Source organism: Cherax quadricarinatus, chromosome 5 (genome assembly GCF_038502225.1).
Source record: "Cherax quadricarinatus isolate ZL_2023a chromosome 5, ASM3850222v1, whole genome shotgun sequence".
NCBI lineage: Eukaryota > Metazoa > Arthropoda > Malacostraca > Decapoda > Parastacidae > Cherax > Cherax quadricarinatus.
Window position 1 is genome coordinate 15,596,508 of NC_091296.1, and position 26,014 is coordinate 15,622,521.

The following is a 26,014-nucleotide window of genomic DNA, read 5'->3' on the forward strand; positions in this document are numbered from 1 at the left end:
CTTCTTCAATTATATCGTATTTATTATTATTATTATTATTATTATTATTATTATTATTATTATTATTATTATTATTATTACTATTGTTATTATTAGCAGTAGCAGAAATATTTGATTCTTTGCTGTGTTCAAGAGTAAACACATGATGTCACCGTCTAATACCTGTCCGAATAGCCATTCCAATATGCAGTCATGAATGGGTTTACATTATTTATACTGTAGTTTAATAGCAAATAATGAACAAACAAAACACTCACCACGCTGAGTGGTGGGAGGGCTGGCTGCCAGTTGCGGGGGTCGGTGGGAGGGTAGTAGGGACTCGCAGGTGGCGGGAAACTTGAATATGATTTGGCGGCTGGGAACTTGGTGGCTGGGAATTTGGCGGTTGGGAATTCGCGAATGTGTGAAGCCCCCGAAAGCTGAAAACGTGAATGTTGAGGGAGACTTGTATAGAAAATGGCGTTCTGCATTCCAGCAATATCTGCTTTGCAGCGGCAGCCTGGAACCTAACCTACCATAAAAGTGGGGCCCTACTGTATGTCTAACTTTGAGGTATTACCTGGAGTTTACCTGGAGAGAGTTCTGGGGGTCAACGCCCCCGCGGCCCGGTCTGTGACCAGGCCTCCTGGTGGATCAGAGCCTGATCAACCAGGCTGTTGCTGCTGGCTGCATGCAAACCAACGTACGAGCCACAGCCCGGCTGGTCAGGTATTGCAAATGATGGTGATATGTTCCTTTCATTTGAATTTCATGGGAAGATTAGTAAATTTCTTACTAATTATTTTTCTAATATCACTTATGATTGTAAAGTGTTCCATTGTTGGAGTGCCAGTTTTATAAAAAATCTTGTACATAGATAAAAGTGTATAGAAAATGTGATGTTTGGATCATCCTCAAATAGGAGTGCAGTGTAGTAGTGCTTTAGGTGTAATTTGTTAAATTATGTTGCAGGTTTCTGTGCTTGATATGTTTGAAAATGATGACTATTTCCAACTTGTAATGGAGAAATGGGGTGCAGGTATGGACCTGTTTGAATTTATCGACCGTAATCCAATTCTTGAAGAACCTCTTGCAGCTCATATCTTCAGACAGGTATGTAACATAGCCTCTCTCTTCACTCTTCCTTGCTGGAAGGTAAGACCAACATTCACTTGGTTGCCTTCTTCCTATAAGTGTACTGCCATCACAGTTAGATCACCTTCATGATTGCAGTATCCCAACCCCTCCTTCAGAGTGCAGGCATTGCATCTCCTATTTCCAGGACTCACTCATGGCTAACTGCTTATCCTGAATCCCTTCATAAAAGCCACCTTACTCATACTCAACAACACATCCATTAAAAACCTCATGTTTCCATTCATTCCTGTATAACACATTTGCACAAATCTGCTGGATGTTAAAGTCTCTTGTACCCCTTCCCTCCAGCCATTGCTGGGACAACCTCTCTTCCTCCTACCTTCCACCCCAAATTTATACATCCACTTTATCAACCTATCTCTCTCTCCATCCTCTCCACATACCCAAATCACTTCAACTCCTTCCTATTACTCTGAATTATATCCATGGCCACCCTACTTTGTCTATTAATTTCTGTTTTCCAGATTCTCTACATGATATTCACACTACACATTGCTCTCAGGCATGGAATTCCCCTAATAATGGCAATCAAGTCTCCGTCCCTGACTTTCGCTTGGCTGATTTCATAGGACTGAAAAATTACTTAGGTGGGCTGAACTGGAATGACCTGACTAAGGGTCAGGTAGGTGGTGATGGTTGCCGATATGATGCTTTCCAGGGCATAGTTCTAGCTGCTCAGTCAAATTATGTTCCAAATAGGGAAATCAGATCAAACAAAAATGATCCTAAATGGATGAACAATAGATTAAAATATCTGATTGGTCAAAAGAGAGGCATATATAGGCAAATCAAAAGAGGAGAGGGGCAATTAAGAAATCGATATATTCAGTTAAAGAGAGAAATAAAAAAGGGAATTAGAAAAGCAAAAAGAGATTATGAGGTTAAAGTTGCAAGAGAATTGAAGACTAACCCAAAAGGATTCTTTCAGGTATACAGAAGTAAGATCAGGGACAAGATAGGCCCACTCAAAAGTTCCTCGGGTCAGCTCACTGACAGTGATAAGGAAATGTGTAGAATTTTTAACACATACTTCCTCTCAGTTTTTACACAGGAGGATACCAGCGATATTCCAGTAATGATAAATTATGTAGAACAGGACGATAATAAACTGTGCACGATTAGGGTCACAAGTGACATGGTCCTTAGGCAAATAGATAAATTAAAACCTAACAAATCCCCAGGCCCTGATGAACTGTATGCAAGGGTTCTAAAGGAATGTAAAGAGGAGCTTAGCACACCTTTGGCTAATCTTTTCAACATATCACTACAAACTGGCATGGTGCCAGATAAGTGGAAAATGGCAAATGTGATACCTATTTTCAAAACAGGTGACAGGTCCTTAGCTTCGAACTATAGACCAATAAGCCTAACCTCCATAGTGGGAAAATTTATGGAATCAATAATTGCCGAGGCAGTTCGTAGCCACCTTGAAAAGCATAAATTAATCAATGAATCTCAGCATGGTTTTACAAAGGGGCGTTCCTGCCTTACGAATTTATTAACTTTTTTCACTAAGGTATTTGAGGAGGTAGATCATGGTAATGAATATGATATTGTGTATATGGACTTCAGTAAGGCCTTTGACAGGGTCCCACATCAGAGACTATTGAGGAAAATTAAAGCACATGGAATAGGAGGAGAAATTTTTTCCTGGATAGAGGCATGGTTGACAAATAGGCAGCAGAGAGTTTGCATAAATGGGGAGAAATCAGAGTGGGGAAGCGTTACGAGCGGTGTTCCACAGGGGTCAGTGTTGGGCCCCCTGCTGTTCACAATCTACATAAACGACATAGATGAGGGCATAAAGAGCGACATCGGCAAGTTTGCCGATGACACCAAAATAGGCCGTCGAATTCATTCTGACGAGGACATTCGAGCACTCCAGGAAGATTTGAATAGACTGATGCAGTGGTCGGAGAAGTGGCAGATGCAGTTTAATATAGACAAATGCAAAGTTCTAAATGTTGGACAGGACAATAACCATGCCACATATAAACTAAATAATGTAGATCTTAATATTACGGATTGCGAAAAAGATTTAGGAGTTCTGGTTAGCAGTAATCTGAAACCAAGACAACAGTGCATAAGTGTTCGCAATAAAGCTAATAGAATCCTTGGCTTCATATCAAGAAGCATAAATAATAGGAGTCCTCAGGTTGTTCTTCAACTCTATACATCCTTGGTTAGGCCTCATTTAGATTATGCTGCACAGTTTTGGTCACTGTATTACAGGATGGATATAAATTCTCTGGAAAATGTACAAAGGAGGATGACAAAGTTGATCCCATGTATCAGAAACCTTCCCTATGATGATAGACTAAGGGTCCTGAATCTGCACTCTCTAGAAAGACGTAGAATTAGGGGGGATATGATTGAGGTGTATAAATGGAAGACAGGAATAAATAAAGGGGATGTAAATAGTGTGCTGAAAATATCTAGCCTAGACAGGACTCGCAGCAATGGTTTTAAGTTGGAAAAATTCAGATTCAGGAAGGATATAGGAAAGTACTGGTTTGGTAATAGAGTTGTGGATGAGTGGAACAAACTCCCGAGTACAGTTATAGAGGCCAGAACGTTGTGTAGCTTTAAAAATAGGTTGGATAAATACATGAGTGGATGTGGGTGGGTGTGAGTTGGACCTGATAGCTTGTGCTACCAGGTCGGTTGCCGTGTTCCTCCCTTAAGTCAATGTGACCTGACCTGACTAGGTTGGGTGCATTGGCTTAAGCCGGTAGGAGACTTGGACCTGCCTCGCATGGGCCAGTAGGCCTTCTGCAGTGTTCCTTCGTTCTTATGTTCTTATGACATCTCTGTGTGTATATATGCATACATATGTAGCTCAGTTTGGAAAGGTTGGGCTCCAGGTCCTCTTTTAACTTCAAATTGTCGGATATATTGTAGGTCTTTCATACTTTATTTAATTTTAAATATGTACGTGGATTGAGCCTCTTGGTACTTATCTCGTTCCAGGTACCATTAGCTCTTGCATCCTAACCACTGACTAGGCATCTTGGTTGATAACCTTACCAGTTAGACTATTGATGCTTGCAATTTAGAATTCAGCAGCCACCAAACAACTGCCATACCAGTTGCCTCTGACGAATTGTTCATTACATAACTGCCAGCCCATTAGACAATTCCTAGTATATAATGCACTAATATATGCATAAATTATTTAAATCCAGCTGTTTCTCTTACCTTAACAGATTGTCTCCGCTCTAACCTATCTTCACTCACTAAACATCATCCATAGAGACGTGAAAGATGAGAATGTGATACTGAATAATAAGTTCCACGTCAAACTCATCGACTTCGGTTCATCGGCTTTTACCAAACCTGGCAAGATGTTTTCTCAGTTTGCTGGAACTGTGGAGTATTGTAGTCCAGAGGTGCTTAAAGGAAACAAGTAAGTTTGTGTGAGATTTAAGAAGTGCAGATAATGAAGAACTCAATTGTCATATCTGAGTGCTTTTGCAAAGACAGTGTTTATGTATGAGTGATGGTAAGTGTTGGGGTTTTTCTTTATTTTTGGGTCACCCTGCCTTGGTGAGAAACGGCCAGTGTGTTAAAAAAAGTTAGTAATAAACGAGTTCTAGCTGCATTATATAGTTAATATGCATTTTGTGTTTTTGCTAAATCAAGGAACACAAAGTTTTCACTTATATTTAATGAAATTTGTTAATCTTATAAATGAAAGTCCTGTGAAACATAAAAATATATTGGCTGTATTACACCAGCCATAGCTCGTTCATCTTTTCCTGTGTGTGGAATCTTGTTATCTTGTTTTCATTGCTTCCCTTAGTCATTTAACTCTTTCAGGGTCGAGACCCCTGATCTGAAACTTGCTCTCGGGGTCAGAGAATTAAAATAAAAAAAATTCTTACAAAATGATAGAGAATCTTTTTTCCAGAGGTAATGAAACCAAAGGTACAAAATTGGATGAAAAACTTAACAGAATTATGCTCTTGTAAAGTTAGCAGTCTTGGCATATTAATATTTACACATCAGTAATTTTGTGTTCTTTGAGCCCTATTTTCAGCCAATTCCAGTGTTCCAGTTGACCAAACTCAGAGCTATTTTGCTAGTATTCCTTCTGTTCTATTAATTGAGTACAAGAAACTGTCCATTTACCTTTTTCAACTATCTAATAAAGTGATCAGAAATTGGTAATTTGGCCAGTTTCACACAAAATTTGAAAATTGCCAATTTAAAAATATGGTCAAGAATAAACAATGTAGACATTTATGGCACTTAAAAAACATTTCCTCTGTTCACTGGTTATGTCCCCAGGCCCTCTTATATTACACTTGCTTTCCATTTTGAATTTTTAATCGCACAAAATATAGAAAATTTACTGTTATACAGATTACTGCATTATTGTAATAATTGTATCTATAATGTCATTGCATTCCTAAATGCATAATAGACTGGCCAGTTGGACAGGTATTAAGTGAGTGACATCATTTGTGTACTCTGGAATATCAGCAAAAATCAAACATATCTGCCCCTTTTAGCTCAATTTCAAGGTACTTTCAGTCTAGAAACCAATCAAAATCGTCTCTATTTCTGTAATATATCTTCCATTCTATCAAATGAGACCAAGAAACTGAAAATACAACAATAAAAACATACGAGAATACACTGCAAAGTCGCCGTTTCAAACCAAAAAAATAGTCGCCGTTTTTTTTCCCTATTACGCACTGCTTGCTGCAGGATTTTTCTTATATGGTGCACACTTACTGCACAGACCTATTCCCTCATATCTATGCCCAAATTTACCACTCGGCTTATTTGAGTGAGCTGAGATCATGGCATAGGACTAAGGGACCAGCCTTGGCATCAAAATCGTAGTACTACAGGACCGACCCCATGAAAGTTTATCATGTTTGTTCCATGTATTGCTTATGATTAATTCAGAGAAAGTGCTTCTATGCCACTGAAGGAATCTTTATCCTCAGGGCTGGACTTATTCTTATCCTTCCTTGGATTGAACCTGAATGCCTTCCATTCCCCAGGTGTTTTATGAATATTATGGGTTTTGCACATTCCCATGATCAAAATAAAATTATGACTAAGTACTGTACAGCTTAGATAATTGTACTTAATTTTTTAAACCCAAGCCTCTGTTAACACTGTATTTCAAGCTTTTTGATTAGATTCATACCAACCTAATTTTTTCTTTTAATGTTCATGTGTCTGACTATATCTGTCACTTTTTTTAAATTTTATGAAGTGTCATAATGCTTTTGCCATCAGCTGTATATTATTGTGCTATTAATGTAAGAATGTTTTACTTTTATGTTAAATTTCATAGATCATACTAAGCACATAGAAAATCCTACAACATTCTGCACTATAGTACACCTACCATCGGACTTACGACCTGCTCGACTTGCGACCACTCGACTTATGACCGCGTTTTTTATGCCAAATTTCTGGGAAATAAACCACTATTTGTGTTGTACACAGTGTTTATCCTAAACCTTACAGTATAAAATACAGTACTAACAGCATAAAAAGTAAAGTAAAACATGAAATACCAAAATAAAACAATAAAATAAAGTCATTACAAAAATGTTTTGTTGATATTCAGTTGTAAAGTTTGACTAACGACCAGTTTCTCGGAACCGAATTTGGTCGTAAGTCGGATGGTAGATGTATATGATTAAATTATAAGAATGCCACCAGTCTCATCTGTATTTGCACCTATAGGATGCCTCTTTAAGAAAATTATTATACCTTGCACTGAGTTCAAGATAAATAGCAGTGAAATAATTCTTAACCAGACATTGTGATGGCCTCTTCTAATTTTTAAGATAATTTTTTTCTTACAGGTACAGTGGATACGAGTTAGAAATTTGGTCTCTTGGTGTGACTCTCTATACTTTAATGTATGGAGAAAACCCCTTTTACGATGTTGATGAAACTATCAAAGGTGACATAACCTTCCCCATTGTGCATTCCGAAGGTAAGTCATCTAAAGTTTTTCATTACTAACTTTACATATCTTCTGTAAGACATGTTTTACTAATTCAACAAGTTTAAAGAAAAAGAAAGCAGTTGTATGACATGCTGATCCAGTTTGATGGGCAAATAATTAATTCACAAAAAAAATGTGAGTAATTTTTTAGGAATTTGGAGAAGTGGTTAAATGAGGGATTTCTTATTGAGCCCATTATATTCTTTTTATTTTGGGTTGGAATATATATACAACATGATGAAATTTGAGGTTGGGTAATGGTACATTTTTGGATGTATTAATGTAGAATACTCTTAGTGATATTGGCTTATGTTTTACCTTAGAGGAGGAAGAACATTCTATAGTCTGGTTGTTTGCTATTTAAAGTACAATATTTAAGTTCGTAAGTTCATTTACCTATTGTTTCTTTGCCATCAGCTCTGTGTTCTCTACTTACGGGGATGCTTCAGAAAGATGCCAAAGCTCGTATGACCTTGGAGGAAGTGGAATCGCATCCATGGACCCAACTTGAATGTAATTTAGAAGAATATAAATTCGATGAGGTCATCAGATGTTGTGAGTATCTCAGGTGGCTATATAGAAATTTGCAGTAAAGTTGCCTAGAAGAAATTTCATACAATAGCAACAGTGTAAAAAAAAATGGTGTCCTACATTATATAGAATATAGGCTTGTGTGAGCATGTTAGATAGGTGTGCATGGAGACAAGTGGTTTTTAATGGATGTGCTGTTGGAGTATGTGCAAGGTAAAATTTATGAAAGGATTCATGGAAGGACAGTGGCCACACTCTGGAAAGTGGGTGAGGATGTTGTAGTTGGAGGGTAATCTGGTTGTAATGTCAGCAGGCCTCTGGAAAGATGGTAAATTAGTAAATGTTGGTGAATGTTTGTATTTTCTTCTTTAGGGCCACCTTGCCTTGGCAAATGGCCATTGAGTTAAAAAAAATAGTTTTAATTGACTTACTGTATATGTACATGTGATTGACAGTGATTAGAAAGAGAAGGTATGAGTGCAGAAGCTGGTGACCATTTAAGAAGAGACATTTGATTCTTAATTGCCAGTTGGTTATTGATTTTATGTATCACTAACAGTATACTACTTCAACAGCATATGATGAATGCCATCCCAGGAAATATATCACTGAGTACAGTGAAAATGATACTTCAATATCTACTGCTTCCAGTAGTTTCATCTATGAGAATACCAGACGGTCACTATCTGCCGTGCCACAGGGTAGCATGAATGATAATGATGTTGTGTAAGTATTGTTGTATGACATGCATGTTAAAAGAAATTTTTTTGCCAACTGAACAGGTGAATAGGAATGTTGCAGTTAGGAGGGGTATTTGAATTGTGATATTATCTTCTTTCAACAAACCGGCCGTATCCCACTGAAGCAGGATGGCCCAAAAAGAAAAATGAAACTTTCTCTTTTTAACTTTAGTAATGTACAGTGGACCCCCGCATAACGATTACCTCCGAATGCGACCAATTATGTAAGTGTATTTATGTAAGTGCGTTTGTACTTGTATGTTTGGGGGTCTGAAATGGACTAATCTACTTCACAATATTCCTTATGGGAATAAATTCGGTCAGTACTGGCACCTGAACATACTTATGGAATGAAAAAATATCGTTAACCGGGGGTCCACTGTATACAGGAGAAGGGGTTACTAGCCTGGTGCTCCTGGCACGTTAGTTGCCTCCTGCAACACACATGGCTTACGGAGGAAGAATTCTGTTCCACTTCCCCATGGAGATAAGAGGAAATAAGCAGGAACAAGAACTAGTAAGAAAATAGAAGAAAACCCAGAGGGGTGTGTATATACAGTGGAACCTCCACTTACGAGTGCATCCATGTGTGAGTTTTTCCAATTATGAGCAGTCGATTAGTCACTTTTTTTTTTTTTTTTTTTTTTTTTTTTTTTTTTTTTTTTTTTTTTTCTTCTATACACGAGCAAAATTTCCATAAACGAGCAGGTCTCAAGGGAGGTTCCTTGACGCTGGTGAGGGGCTCTTACTCTTGATCTAGGGAATTGGATCTCATTTGTTTATTGGACTATCTTATTGAAACTTGGGTAATGTATGATGGAAAGATGCTTCTTAACGTACACCAAAAATGAAAGAAATCAGACCATAAATAATGGAGTTCACTTCTCAGCAATTAGCCTTCCATTAGCAGTATTTTCATATGGTTTTTATGGTTGTATTCTTTTTTTTTTCTCTCATTTGATAGAATGGAAGATATATTACAGAAATAGATATGATTTTGATTGGTTTCACAACAAAAAGTACCCTGAAATTGAGCTCAAAGTAGAAGAAATGTTTGATTCTTTGGCAATGTTAAGAGTAAAGAAATGACTTCACTGTCCATTCCAATATGCAGTCGTGAATGGGTTGACATTATTTATACAATTATTACAGTGCAGTAGTCTGCATAGTAGTAAATCTATTTTTTGTGTGAATAAAAATTATAAATTATTTATATTGTAATAATAATAATGCAGCAGCGAGGAGACGGTTGGAGGCAGTGGAGATGTCCTGTCTAAGGGCAATGTGTGGTGTAAATATTATGCAGAAAATTCGGAGTGTGGAAATTAGGAAAAGGTGTGGAGTTAATAAAAGTATTAGTCAGAGGGCAGAAGAGGGGTTGTTGAGGTGGTTTGGTCATTTAGAGAGAATGAATCAAAGTAGAATGACATGGAAAGCATATAAATCTATAGGGGAAGGAAGGAGGGGTAGGGGTCGTCCTCGAAAGGGTTGGAGAGAGGGGGTAAAGGAGGTTTTGTGGGCGAGGGGCTTCGACTTCCAGCAAGCGTGCGTGAGCGTGTTAGATAGGAGTGAATGGAGATGAATGGTACTTGGGACCTGACGATCTGTTGGAGTGTGAGCAGGGTAATATTTAGTGAAGGGATTCAGGGAAACCGGTTATTTTCATATAGTCAGACTTGAGTCCTGGAAATGGGAAGCACAATGCCTGCACTTTAAAGGAGGGGTTTGGGATATTGGCAGTTTGGAGGGATATGTTGTGTATCTCTATACGTATATGCTTCTAAACTGTTGTATTCTGAGCACCTCTGCAAAAACAGTGATAATGTGTGAGTGTGGTGAAAGTGTTGAATGATGATGAAAGTATTTTCTTTTTTGGGTCACCCTGCCTCGGTGGGAGACTGCCAACTTGTTGAAAAAAAAAATAATAATACACATAATAATAATAGTATAATATAATAATATTAATATAATACATATAATAATAATACATGTATAATAATAATGTACTATATAATAATAATTATAATAATAGATGGCTTCAAAAGGTGGTCACTAGATGGCAGTGTTTACCACAACAAAGCGGGAGCGGTTCTGGCCGCCTTCACCAGTTACATAATGACATATTTTATTCATTCTAGAGTATATATCAGGTTTCTATGTTATTTATAATGTTTATTATGTCATATTAGATAAATTGTGATAGATAAATAATCCATATAAATGATATTAGCGAAATTATTCAAGGAGTATTTTGTCCAGTCTCCAGACAAACTCTCGCCCACCGACGATACCACTACATGAATGACATATTTTATCTATATTGTTTATTATGTCATATTAGATGAATTGTGATAGATAAATAAGCCATTGAATTGATATTAGGGGAAATTATTGAAGTACAGAATTCCACCGGAACGGACTAATTACATTTCAATTAATTTAAATGTGGAAAATTGACTCTGCAAACAAGCAAATCCAGATGCGAGCAAGGTCACAGAACGGATTAAACTCGTGAGTGGAGGTTCCACTGTATATGCTTGTATGTATATTCATATATAGTGTGACCTAAGTTTAAGTAGAAGTAGCAAGACGTACCTGAACTCTTGCATGTTTATGAGACAGAAAAAGACACCAGCAATCCTACCATCATGTAAAACAATTACAGGCTTACGTTTTACACTCATTTGGCAGGACGGTAGTACCTCCCTGGGTAGTTGTTGTCTACCATCCTACTACCTAGGTTGTGATGTTATATATGTAAATAAATGGTTTCTTATTTTTTATTAATTTAACCTCAGTGGTCATCTCCCATAAAGGTAGAGTAACCCAGAGAAGAAAACACTTCCTTCCAGAAGTATGCTGACTTCACAGTCAGCTCTTCTGGAAGTATGCTGACATCCCCATGTCTCCAGATTACAGGCACTATGTTGATCTGAGTAACTGTCTAAATTTTCAATCATTACCATGAAGCATCTTGTCACTTTACTTCTTTCTTTGACATTGTGATTGTTTTTGCTGTTCCTTCTAGTATCCTATATTACTGATAAGTATGGAAGTTCAGATTTACTGGTGTCACTTTAAATCTTTTTTTTTTTTTTAACATGTCGACCATTTCCCACCAAGGCAGGGTGACCCAAAAAGAAAGAAAAAAAAACTTTCATCATTCAACACTTTCACCATCACTCATACATAATCACTGTCTTTGCAGTGGCACTCAGATATGATAGTTTAGATGTCCCTTCAAACTGCCAGTCCTAAACCCCTCCTTTAGTGCAGGCATTGTACTTCCCATTTCCAGAAATCAAGTCCAGCTAACCGGTTTCCTTGAATCCCTTCACAAAATATTACCCTGTTCACACTTCAACAGCTTGTCAGGTCCCAAAAAACCATTTGTCTCCATTCTCTCCTATCTAACACGCTCACACACACATGCTGGAAGTCCGAGCCCCTCGCCCACAAAACCTTTACCCCCCTCCCTCCAACATTTTCGGGGGGGGGGGGGACACGCACACTCACACATACATACATACATACATTCTGCTTTGTTCCATTCTCGCTAAATGACCAAACCACCTCAACAGCCCCTCTTCAGCCCTCTGACTAATACTTTTAGTAGCTCCACACCTCTTAATTTCCCCAATACGAATTATCTGTATAAATATATTCAACATTATTTACTTTCAATTTGCTTTTACCTTTCAATAAGTGTGTTCCCTCCTCACTTATCAACAATATGAAATGTTCAAAAGTAATTAGCTTAAAGATTAAAGCATTGGCAGCAATGTCTTTCTGTGCATTTTCTTCTGCCTCTTCATGAGTCATCTGACTCTTAGTCATGTTTCTTCTTTTGTTCTCCTGATCATTCCCTCATTAAATCCTGCTCTTTCTGCATCCATCCATATCCCTCCTATTCAGCCCTCATTCCCTGTTCCCCCCCCTTTCCTTTTCCTCCTCTTCTTCCAATTAAAAACAGCTTTATATATTATATTTGCATGTATGTGTTGACTCTTACAGAAGTAAGCAAAGATCAGCCACCTCCCTGTGTTTTTTCCGGTTAACACCAGAGCCTTCAGAGGAGGAAGCGTCAATTTATGAAATTTCAGAGTCAGCTGGAGCATCAAGAACCTCCAGCTCACAATCAACGTCCTCTATGAGGTACAGATTCTTGTTGTGTAGATTTTTTTTTTTTTTTTTTTTTTTTTTTTTTTTTTTTTTTTTAACAAGTCGGTCGTCTCCCACCGAGGCAGGGTTACCCAAAAAAAAAGAAAGAAAATCCCCCAAAAGAAAATACTTTCATCATCATTCAACACTTTCACCACACTCACACATTATCACTGCTTTTGCAGAGGTGCTCAGGATACAACAGCTTAGAAGCATATACGTATAAAGATACACAACATATCCCTCCAAACTGCCAATATCCCAAACCCCTCCTTTAAAGTGCAGGCATTGTACTTCCCATTTCCAGGACTCAAGTCCGACTATATGAAAATAACCGGTTTCCCTGAATCCCTTCACTAAATATTACCCTGCTCACACTCCAACAGATCGTCAGGTCCCAAGTATCATTCGTCTCCATTCACTCCTATCTAACACGCTCGTGCACGCTTGCTGGAAGTCCAAGCCCCTCGCCCACAAAACCTCCTTTACCCCCTCTTTCCAACCCTTTCGAGGACGACCCCTACCCCTCTTTCCTTCCCCTATAGATTTATATGCTTTCCATGTCATTCTACTTTGATCCATTCTCTCTAAACGACCAAACCACCTCAACAACCCCTCTTCTGCCCTCTGACTAATGCTTTTATTAACTCCACACCTTCTCCTAATTTCCACACTCCGAATTTTCTGCATAATATTTACACCACACATTGCCCTTAGACAGGACATCTCCACTGCCTCCAACCGTCTCCTCGCTGCTGCATTTACCACCCAAGCTTCACATCCATATAAGAGTGTTGATATTACTATACTTTCATACATTCCCTTCTTTGCCTCCATAGATAATGTTTTTTGACTCCATATATAACTCAATGCACCACTCACCTTTTTTCCCTCATCAATTCTATGATTAACCTCATCCTTCATACATCCATCCGCCGACACGTCAACTCCCAAGTATCTGAAAACATTCACTTCTTCCATACTCCTCCCCAATTTGATATCCAATTTTTCTTTATCTAAATCATTTGATACCCTTATCACCTTACTCTTTTCTATGTTCACTTTCAACTTTCTTCCTTTACACACATTCTCAAACTCATCCACTAACCTTTGCAATTTTTCTTTAGAATCTCCCATAAGCACAGTATCATCAGCAAAAAGTAACTGTCAGTTCCCATTTTGAATTTGATTCCCCATAATTTAATCCCACCCCTCTCCCAAACACCCTAGCATTTACTTCTTTTACAACCCCATCTATAAATATATTAAACAACCATGGTGACATTACACATCCCTGTCTAAGACCTACTTTTACCGGGAAATATTCTCCCTCTCTTCTACATACCCTAACCTGAGCCTCACTATCCTCATAAAAGCTCTTTACAGCATTTAGTAACTTACCACCTATTCCATATACTTGCAACATCTGCCACATTGCTCCTCTATCCACTCTATCATATGCCTTTTCTAAATCCATAAATGCAATAAAAACTTCCCTACCTTTATCTAAATACTGTTCACATATATGCTTCAATGTAAACACTTGATCTACACATCCCCTACCCACTCTGAAGCCTCCTTGCTCATCCGCAATTCTACATTCCGTCTTACCTCTAATTCTTTCAATTATAACCCTACCGTATACTTTTCCTGGTATACTCAGTAAACTTATTCCTCTATAATTTTTACAATCTCTTTTGTCCCCTTTCCCTTTATATAAAGGGACTATACATGCTCTCTGCCAATCCCTAGGTACCTTCCCCTCTTTCATACATTTATTAAACAAAAGTACCAACCACTCCAACACTATATCCCCCCCTGCTTTTAACATTTCTGTCATGATCCCATCAATTCCAGGTGCTTTACCCCCTTTCATTCTACGTAATACCTCACGTACCTCCACCACACTTACATTCTGCTCTTCTTCACTCCTAAAAGATGATATACCTCCCTGGCCAGTGCATGAAATTACCACCTCCCTTTCTTCCTCAACATTTAAAAGTTCCTCAAAATATTCTCTCCATCTACCTAATACCTCCCTCTCCCCATCTACTAACTCCCCTACTCTGTTTTTAACTGACAAATCCATACTTTCCCTAGGCTTTCTTAACTTGTTTAACTCACTCCAAAAATTTTTCTTATTTTCATTAAAATTTCTTGACAGTGCCTCTCCCACTCTTTCATCTGCTCTCCTTTTGCACTCTCTCACCACTCTCTTCACCTTTCTTTTACTCTCCATATACTCTGCTCTTTTTATAACACTTCTACTTTGTAAAAACCTCTCGTAAGCTACCTTTTTCTCTTTTATCACACCCTTTACTTCTTCATTCCACCAATCACTCGTCTTTCCTCCTGCCCCCACCCTCCTATGACCACAAACTTCTGCCCCACATTCTAATACTGCATTTTTAAAACTATTCCAACCCTCTTCAACCCCCTCACTACTCATCTTTGCACTAGCCCACCTTTCTGCCAATAGTCACTTATATCTTATATCTTGCAGGAGCTATTAACAGATAGATTAACCAGATATTGTGTATATGAGACAAAGTGAAAATTTAAAAAATTTTTAGTACAAAAAGTTAAACAAGTTTAATTTGCTCTAACCATCTCTTCTTCTTTCAACAAACTGGCCATATCCCACCGAGGCAGGGTGGCCCAAAAGGGAAAACGAAAGTTTCTCCTTTTAAATTTAGGAGAAGAGGTTACTAGCCCCTTGCTCCTGGCATTTTAATCAGCTCTTTCAACACGCATGGCTTATGGAGGAAGAATTCTAACAGTCTCTTACCTCATATATTTTAGTTATACAGTGGAACTTCGGTTGTCGACTGCATTACTAGTCAAACAAATTAGTCTTTAAACGAGAAATTCAAGAAAAAATGTCCTGGTTTTTGTACATTCTCTTGGTTGTTGACTGACAACACGAATGACTTGGGTCATGTGCTCAGAGCAGGTCATTTCTAACTTCAAGAAGCTCTACACCAAAGCACTTTTTTGAAAGGTACTTTGAAATAAGTTTGGATATAAATTTAACCCTCAGGGAGTTCTAGAAGGACCATTTCAATATCCTCACAAAGCCTGGAGGAATGTGTCTTCCAAGACCATGCAGTCAGCATGAAAGAAATTGTGGCCTGACTTTGTGGCAGCCTGGGATTTTGAAGGCTGTGAAGATGAGCCTCAGCCGATAGAGGATATTGTGAAAGAAGGAACACTGCAGTAGGCCTGTTGGCCCCTACTAGGCAGGTCCTTAACAATTCCAACAGACTAACAGAATAAATGCTACCCAAGCAATAAGCTTTGATACTTCTATTTACTCATGTACAAGTCCCCTCTCGCTCATGTATTTATCCAACCTAAATTTGAAACTACCCAAGGTTTTAGCTTCGATAACCTTATTAGGCAGACCATTCCACTCATCGACTATCCTATTTCCAAACCAGTACTTTCCTATATCCTTTCTAAATCTAAACTTTTTTGAAAGGTACCTTGAAATCTTCTTCTTTCAGCAAATTGGCTGTATCCCACTGAAGCAGGGTGGCCCAAAAGGAAAAACAAAAGTTTCTCTTTTTAACTTTAGTAATGTATACAGGAGAAGGGGTTACTAGCCCCTTGCTCCCAGCATTTTAGTCACCTCTTACAACATGCATGGCTCTGGAGGAAGAATTCTAATAGTCTCTTACCTTGTGTATTTTAGTTATACAGTGGAACCTCAGTTGTCGACTGCATTACTTGTCAAACTAACTTGTTTTCAAATGAGGAATTCGAGAAAAAATGTCTTGGGTTTCATACATTCTCTTGGCTGTCGACTGACAATGCTAATGGCTTGGGTCACATGCTCACAGCAGGTCATTTCTAACTTCAAGAAACTCTTCACCAAAGCACTTTTTTGAAAGGTGCTTTGAAATAACTTCAGAAATAAATTTAACCCTTAGGGAATTCTGGAAGGGCTTTTCAATATCCTCACATTCAGCATGAAAGAAATTATGGCCTGACTGTGGCAGCTGGGGATTTTGAAGGCTTTGAAGAAGAGCCTGAGCCGATAGAGGATATTATGTCCCTGGGAAAGACCTTGGGTCTAAAGGTGACTGAAGATGATGTGGAGGAGTTGGTGGTGAAGCATAGAACTTGTAGACCTTAAGTAGGAGCAGCAACAGATTGCAGTGGAGGAACTGTCATCAGAGGAAGAGGAGGGAAGTGATGATGTGCCTATTGCACTTGTCAAGGAAATGTGTGCTGAATGGCATGAAGTGCAGTAATTTGCTGAAAAATACCATCCAGACAAAGCAGTGACCATCCGTCTCTCTAACATGTTCAATGACAGTGTAATGTCTCAATTTAGACAAGTGTTATAAATGGAAACTGAAATAAACCTCACTGGACAGGTTTTTAGACAAAGAACCATTGAGCCAGAACAAGGTGTTAATGGTGAAAAGAGACGAAGAAGAGAAACAATGCCAGAAGGACAGTTGCCTGACATATTAATACAAAGTGACTCTCCTTCCAAGTAGTAACATACCCCTCCTCTCCACCTCCTGCTTCTAGTATGGCATTAGATCTCCTTTGATAGGTAAGAGACAGTTAAATTTTCATTTACTGTACAGTATTTCAATTAAAGTTTCTTTTAGTATTCATTTTTTACAGTTTTATCTAGTATTTAGTACATTTTTAATAAATTATAATATCATCATTTGCGATCTGGAACGGATTAATTCTATTAACATTATTCTTTATGGGAAAAATTGCCTTGGTTGACATCTGGAACGAATTAAATTTGACAGCTGAGGTTCCACTGTATATTTCTGTAAAAACTAATGTTTAGAAAGTTCAGTTAAAACCCATGCTGCATTCTTTGGAAGAATATTCACTAACTACAAGAACACAGAGGTAGGCAACTGAATTAATTATGCAACTTAAATACTGAATACTCATGTTTAAAGCTGTTTTTATTTTTCGCAGAAGCACAATAACAGTCGACTCCTCTTCATTTTCGTGTTGCTCACCATCTTCAGAGTCAACTGAAAGTAGTGACTCTTCTACCCAGTTAAAATCTACACCATCAAATACCTCAGGTATAGATTTCATTGTCCTGTCATTTATAATGCTTAGTACCCTAATTGATGACTGAGAATACATATGGTTTCCTCTTATAATTACATATACTGCAAGTGTAGTCGACTTAAATTTACATGTTAATTTCTTAGTAAACAGAATTAGAAGTAAATTTTTTTCACATCTTTTAGTTAGCAATGCCAGTTTCATATATGTAAATATGATTGTAAGGTATTGATAACATTTTGTTAGCAAAGGTATTTATTTAGTCAAATTCTGAAGTTTACTAATGATAGTTTTTTTCTTAAATTATCTAAGTTGTTGATAATGTCTTGGGGTCCTAATATTTAGTACAGTAACATATGGCAAAATTAGTAATGCTTTCCTGACACCTCCAAAAAAGTTAAACAGTTAATTTTTTTTAATACTGTAATTCATCAAAATATGAATGTCTCATACCTGTCACTGTTGTTTGTTGATCTGTAAATGTGTGGAAGGCACTATCATGCACCATCACAACCACAATCCCCTACCACCACCACCATCTGTCATCAACATCACTAAAAATAAGCCACATTTCCTTATCAGATTTTAGCAAACATATTGATGCCTATATCAAATATACATACTAAAGATGAATGTATTTGAGGCCAATGTGTGATGTGAATATTATGCAGAGAATTTGGTCCAGTGATTAGAAGATGTGGGGTGAGAAAAAAGTATATGTCAGATGCTGATTTGAACATCTAGAGAGAATGAGCAAAAGAGTGACTGGGAGGGTGTATAAGTCCTGGGTGAAAGGAGGGAGGGGATAAACAAGGTTTTGAGTGCTAGGATCTTGAACATCCAATAGGCTTGTGTAAACACATTAGATGGGAGTAGGTGGAGGCAAGTGACATACTTTTGGAGGGTGGGCAAGGTAACATTTATGAGGCAATTCAAGGAAACTTGAGTCCTGGAAGTGGGAAGTACAGTGCCTACATTTTCACCTATATGTACTTGCCTGGTGCTGCATACTCCAAGATGGGCCTGACATGTTTTATAAAGCACCCAGAATAATTCTTTGTTGAGATTCCTGAGGAGTACTCAGATTTTCCAGTTGAGCATTAGCTGCATAGGTTATTTGGTTAATCTTAAGCCTCTGGTGATATGCTAGGCATTGTTCTTACTCCCATGTCCTTCTCAAGTCTGTACTCCATGTCTGGTCTTCTGGCCCCCTTCCCCATCTTTTTAACTTTGCATTTGCTGGAGTAGGAATGTTGCAGTTTGGAAGACCAATTGAACTGTGATGGCATCATGCTTCTGGTGTGAAAGGTCAATACTGAATGAAGTATGATGTCCCTATAAACCCTAAACAGAAACTTTCTGGGCTGCACTGCAGTCAAGATTGTACCTTTACTACACAACTTTTCCATTTAATAACATTTACACACTTTACTGTCAATCACTAATGTAATCAAATACAGTCTGATTAGGTTAAACACACAGGAATGTATAATTATGGATAACTAGCCTTCCTGCACCTCCTTCCCTCTTATTTTTTAAACTATATGGTGCCATCAACTGGTTACTTTCACATGGAATTAGGAATTGGCCACATTTCAGTCACAACCTATTGAGAATATCCTTTCTACTGGCATGTTAATTGGCATGGTTAGGTTAAGATGCTAAGTCAGTTTTCATGCAAAATATTCTGATTTGTTTGACCACTGGCTATGTAACACAAAATTTCCATCATAATAGTCCTAAATCTTATTATTTCTTCAGAAAGTGGCTAACATATTTAATTAATGTTGTTTTGTACTACAGTGAATTTTCCACATATTAATGGAACTTGACCATTATGTATATTTTGTAATTATAGGGAAACATTGAATTCTCAGTTCTTAGTTGCCATGCCTGTGTATAGCTGCAGTATTTCATATAGCCAACCACCCTGCTAGTCACCTTTGAATTATTCTTGAAACCTTTTGTGACAAGGTATTAAATGCAAGTTACACAGTTTCACAGATATGCCTTCAGAATCAGATGGCATAGGTTAGGTACATTTAGAAGTACATTAGTATTTTTACTGTGCAATGTTGCAAAAAACAATACCAGTTTCATTGTAGCAATTAGACTCACCTTTTTCCATATTTTTGCATTTACAATTAGTATAGATTTTTAACAATAAAGTTTTGAACCATAAATAAAATGCCTAGTTACTAAGCTTTCTAAATCTCTGTCACACAAAAAATTATAAAAATTAACCAGAGGGTGACCTTTTTCCCTTTCCTTTATGTAGTGTAAACTTATGTTTTGTCCTGGGTAAGATTTAGAAAGTTTCAAGTCAGTAGCATCTAAGACCAGGATATTTAATCACCAAATGAGTTTGTTTGTACTCAAGTAAACTCATAAATTTGTTTGCATTTTTAGTTTATTATACATTCTAAAGTAACATTTAGGGCATCTTCAATGCTCACACTTATTTGGTGATTAAAATGTCTCTCAGACTTTGCAAAAACCTGCCAATGAACCCTTTGCTTTCCCATATGTAGGAGATCTGTAGCAGAGTCAGCGTGCCAGTCTAGAGAGGTATGTATTTTGCACATTATGCTGCAGCACATGTTTGGGTTCACATTATACAACACTTTTGTTTGCCTAGGTTAATGAATAACTAATACTTCTAAAAGTTAAAAAATTTAGTCTTTTCATATGTTCAGTATAGCCTATGATTGTATTTAATATAGAAATGAAATGCTAAACATTTTCATTCATAATGTGACTTTATTCTCCAGTAGTGAATGGTATTTCTTTTTTAAACATACTGTATCCAAAAATGCTGTTTGGAAATCATAGTTGATTATAAAGTATTTGTTAAATCTTGTTAGTTTTTATAATCTATTTTTACATATACTATAACTGAATAGTAAAAAAATCTTCCTTTTATTATTTTTTTTTTTTTTTTTTATTTTTTGTGGCTTACTGTTTGCACAAGCTTTTCCTGTGAGAACCAGACATGTTGCTGCCATGATGTGCTATAAACTTGTTGTTTTGGAATATAGCATTAATGTGCTTTGACGTTTAGTTGTCTATGAGTGGTCTTTGAACCCACTGAAATCAGCTTTACTGTACATCTAGCACATTTATTGATGTTATTTTTGAAGAACTGTATGCAAAAATATTTAACAACTCTCTGAAGGTTATTAATTATAGCAATGGGAAACAATGGTAATGGTATTTCTTAATGAAATACAAATATTCTTTTTGAGCCTTTTATTCTTGTGTTAAAAAGAGCTTGCCTAATTATTTTTTCATATGGTGTTGTGCAAGACACATTAGAGCACAGTAGGGCCCCCACTTATACGGCAGGTTAGGTTCTAGGCTACCGCTGGAAAGCAGAATGCCACTTGTTTCCACTTATGAAGGTCAAATAATAAGTTTATTCTAACACATTAAGTTAGCAATAGAACTAAGCATTAAAAGACAATAAAAAAGTAAAATACACACTCATTACTTACCTCACAATATTGGTAGTCTTAATGTAGAGTGAGAAGTTAGTAGTGTTTATTGTAAGTCATGTGTGGTAGATATGGTAGCTCACCTGGCCAACCCACCCACACGTAATATACTACGACATTTAAAGCACCCTAGAGCGATAAAATGCATATAGGGTACATTCATTAATTCTTCTTTCTTTCAACACACAGGCCATATCCCACCAAGGCAGGGTGGCCCAAAAGCAAAAACGAAAGCTTCTCCTTTTACATTTAGCAATATATACAGGAGAAGGGGTTACTAGCCCCTTGCTCCCGGCATTTTAGTCGCCTCGTACAACACGCATGGCTTACGGAGGAAGAATTCTGTTCCACTTCCCCATGGAGAGAACAGGAAATAAACAAGAACAAGAACTAGTAAGAAAATAGAAGAAAACGCAGAGGGGTGTGTACATATATATATATATATATGCTTGTACATGTATGTGTAGTGTGACCTAAGTGTAAGAAGAAATAGCTAGACGTACCTGAAATCTTGCATGTTTACAAGACAGAAAAATGGACACCAGCAATCCTACCATCATGTAAAACAATTACAGGCTTTCATTTTACACTCGCTTGGCAGGACGGTAGTACCTCCCTGGGCTGTTGCTGTCTACCAACCTACTACCTATAACATTCATTAATTACCTTAAAATATTTGTAGTCTTAATGGTCTCAATATAGGGTGCAAGGTGAATAGTATTTGTAGTAAGTCAAATGTGGTAGGTATGGTAGCCCATCTTTTCAACCCACCTGCACATAATGTATTAGGCATTTAAAGTGCCCTAGAGCAATAAAATGCATATACAATACACTCGTTACTTTTTTTCTTTTTTAACACATCGGCCACCTCCCACCAAGGCAGGATGACCCAAACAGAAAGAAAAAACTTATTCATCACTCATACATAATCACTCTCTTCGCAGAAGCACTCAGATACGATAGTTTAGAAACTTAAGTTTTATAGTTTCCTATTTCCTTAGAAATATTTTTCATACCATACCATGGGTGGGATTTGAACCTGTGGTCAGAGAGTCTCAAAACTCCAGACCGACTCTCTGACCGCAGGTTCAAATCCCGCCCGTGGTATGGTTTGTTTGCAATCGTGTCATTACGATTTCGTGAGTAATATTTTTCATGCTTTACATTGTAGTTGTCATTGCTTATTGATCTGGAAATGCTTGGAGAGGGTTAATGTGAGTCTACTAAAACATTAAAAACTTCAGTTTTTCTTTTAGGTCACCCTGCCTTAGTGGGATACGATCGATTTGTTGAAAAAAAAAAAACGCAATACCTTTTGCTAAAAGGGTTATGTAAACAGTGTTCCTTACCTTAAATTCTGGTTTATGGTACTTTTTGATCTTGACATATACGGAAAGATGCAAAATTGATTGATAAACAGTAAGTATGATATGGGATGCATCTACAAAGTAACTGGTAGCATGGGCAGTTGTTTGCACTAGACTTTATGATGTGTTTGAAAGGTAATTTTTCCCTCTCAATTTGGACTGGTGCAATTTTTCATTAGCATTTTATTGAAAATACACTAATTGGATATGCATTTATTAAGTTTCTACTGCATTTTAGTGTATGTAAAACAAGGAAATTGAAAGTAACTATAGGAGGGCCCACTTTACAGCACTTTGCTAATTCAAACATTTCAAATTATGTATACCCAAAAATTCATTTATACATCTGATTCACTGTTACGGCATCCATATGCCACTGTTTGTTTACATCATCCGTGAGCTCAGCATCTCTCACGATTATGTCTGGAAACTTTCCAAAGTTTCGAATGTTTTAAGGTTATTGCATATTTTATATGTACAGTAGGATCCCTGTATCCACAGGTCGCGTACCCACAGTTTCAGTTATCCATGGTTTACCATGGCATGAAAATAATTCTTAATTTTGCTTAATAATGGCCTCAAAGTGCAAAAGTGGTAGTAGTGAAAGTGCTGCAGAGCCTAAGAGAAGCATGAAGTGCTTCTCATCAGTGAAAATATGATAATTCTCCACTTGTTGTGCATAATTTATCAATTAAACTTTATAATAGGGTTTTCTATTATTCGCAGTTTCGGTATCTGTGGCAGGTCCTCGAATTTCATCCCCTACAGATACTGGGGTCCTACTGTACTCTTATAATTGTACTTACATATACCTGTACCTAAATAAACTTAAACACTGTGCTGGCATGAAGGTACATTAAAATGACTAAGAGTGCCTCACTAGTGTTGAAGATGCAATAAGCATAATAATACTACTATGTACTAATAATAATAATAATCACACTTGGGTGCTTTGAATGTCGTATATTACGTTATTATAGATACAGTGGTACCTCGCATTTTGAACAATTCCCAACTCGAACAGTTATGTAAGTGTATTTTTGTAAGTGCTTTTGTAAGTGTATTTTTGTGGGTCTGAAACGGCCTAATCTAATTTATATTAATCCTTATGGGAACAAATTTGTTCGGTAACAGCACTCGAACAGCCTTCTGGAACGAATTATGGCTGAAGTTCGGGGTACCACTGTATTTTCATTAATCTGTCAATGCCATTTTTACAAAATTATATAAGAAATACATTACATATATAAACAAAATGTATACATACAATCATAGTAGAAAAAATAACAATTGTGAGGTGTGATAGCCAGGCAAGCATAAAGGAGTGTATGACAAAAATTACTATAACACATTTTCTCTAGTACAGGTTGGTTATCACTAATTCGGCATCATCGGGACCTGTAGGGGTGCCAAATTATTGATTTTACCAGTTAGAATACACTTAACCCAACAGCAATATTTACACATTGACGATTTCACCCACTTTACGCCCTATTTTTGGCCCATTCCACTGTTCCAGTCTACCAAACTCACAACTATTTCACTAGTATTCCTTCTACTCTGTTGATTGAGTACAAGAAACTGCGGGGCTTTCCTGTATAAAAAAAAACAAGGTGATGAGAGCAACAAAAAAATCTAGGCAATGAAAAATTGGATGTTAGACTGGAGGGAAGGCGTATGGAGGAAGTATTGTATTCAGATACAGTGGTCCCCCAACCTATGATATTAATCCGTTACTGAGAGCCCATTGTAAGACGAAATGATCGTAGGTTGAATTAATTTCCCCATAAAAAATAATGGAAATCAAATTAATCCGTGCAAGACACCCAAAAGTATGAAAAAAAATTTTGCCACATGAAATATACATTTTCCTACACACAAAAAGGATACATGCACAAGTAGAGTAGTACATGCACAATATATATTGTGCATTTACTACTCTACTAAATGAAGAATAAATGACACCTTTATTGAAGATGCAGCAATGACTGATGAGACACTGTGTCCTGGGAGTGCCTTTTCCTCCTGAGTACTGTAGGTCCTGTTTGGCATTTTCTTCCATAACAGGCCTTATCACACTGTGTATGCCACTACGATTCTTAAATCTTAAACCAACCTTTGCTGGCCTTAAATTCACCAATATGAGCACTAGTTTCAGGCATTTTTCCTGTTCACCTGGGTGTTAGTCGACTGGTGTGAGTTGCATCCTGGGAGACAAGATTAAGGACCCCAATGGAAATAAGTTACAGTCCTCGATGACACACTGACTTTTTTGGGTTATCCTGGGTGGCTAACCCTCTGGGTTAATTGTTTCTCGGTATTCTTGATAAGCCACACCAACAATGGTGCTACAGCAGCAGCAGCTGACAGTGCTACAGCAGCAGCAGCAGCAGCAGCTACCATGGTACGATAGTATTTCGATAATATTTCTCACCCTTTTTACCTCAGGGTTGGCACTAGAAGCTTTCTTTGGACTTATGGTGGCTTATTTAGCTGTTAGAAGCACTAAAAACACTGGAATAATACAAAATATTCCGAATGTATGTGTGGGAGCGACCGCTCTGGCTTGTAAACATTGGCACACTAACTGAAGGCAGGCCAGCTGAGGCACACTCAGGCAGACAGACATGTGGATGCGTACCAGACGAATGCTGTAGGTTGCGTTTTTCAACGTATGTTGGGGTAAAATTTTTACACTGAAAAGCATCGTAGGTCGGTTTTAACGTAGGTTGGGGACATTGTACGTTGGGGGTCCACTGTATTTGGAAATGGACATGGCGATAGATTGCCCTGTGAAAGACAAGGTAAACAATAGCAGAGAAGATGGGAAGGAAGTGAATGATGTGTTGAGACATCTGTGGAATGTAAAGTTTATCTAGAGACAAACAGGAAAATGCACCAGAATATAGTGGTGCCAACACTTATACGTTGGTGTGAGGCTTGGCTTTAAATGTTACTGCAAGGAGGAGGATGGAGGCAGTAGAGATGTCATGTTTGAGATCAGTGTGCAGTGCAAATATTATGCAGAGAATTCGGAGTGTTGAAATTTCAGAATGGAGTGGGTTACCAAGAGCATAATTCAGAGGGCTGGGGAGGGGTTGTTGAGGTGGTTTGGCTATTTAGAAAGGATGGAACAGAATTGGATGACTGAAAGGTTATATAAATCTGCATTGGGGGGGAGGGGGTTAAGAAAGTTTTGAGTGTTAAGGGAATGAAAATCTAACAAGCTTGTGCAAGCATGTTAAATTGGAGTGACTAGAGACTAGTGGTTTTTATAGCTTGACATGCTGTTGGAGTGTGAGCAAAGTAACATGAATTGATTCAGGAAAATCAGTAGCTTAACTTGAGTCCTGGAGGTGGAAAGTAAAGTGCCTGCACACTGAAGGATAGGTGAGGGTTTTTCAGTTCAGAGGGCTATCTAATCCACGATGCCAGCAGCACACTTCTGAACTTTGAAAGCACAGGTGAGTCATAGGGATGTCAGGAAGTATTTCATGTCTCAGAGTTGTCAGTAAGTGTAATCTCAATGAGGAAGTGGTGGAGACAGGC

At 37.6% G+C, this 26,014-nt stretch overlaps 1 protein-coding gene across 1 annotated transcript in view; it reads left to right on the forward strand.

Annotated features, from left to right (window-relative positions):
- The window catches only part of Pask (PAS kinase), a 352,511-nt gene that overhangs the window by 303,782 nt on the left and 22,715 nt on the right, over window positions 1-26,014 (forward strand). The window contains exons 19-25 of the mRNA XM_070104515.1: window positions 952-1,092; window positions 4,344-4,543; window positions 6,972-7,105; window positions 7,535-7,672; window positions 8,224-8,374; window positions 12,403-12,543; window positions 17,506-17,618. Of these exons, the coding sequence (XP_069960616.1) occupies window positions 952-1,092; window positions 4,344-4,543; window positions 6,972-7,105; window positions 7,535-7,672; window positions 8,224-8,374; window positions 12,403-12,543; window positions 17,506-17,618 (1,018 nt within the window). The remainder of the gene's footprint in view (window positions 1-951; window positions 1,093-4,343; window positions 4,544-6,971; window positions 7,106-7,534; window positions 7,673-8,223; window positions 8,375-12,402; window positions 12,544-17,505; window positions 17,619-26,014) is intronic.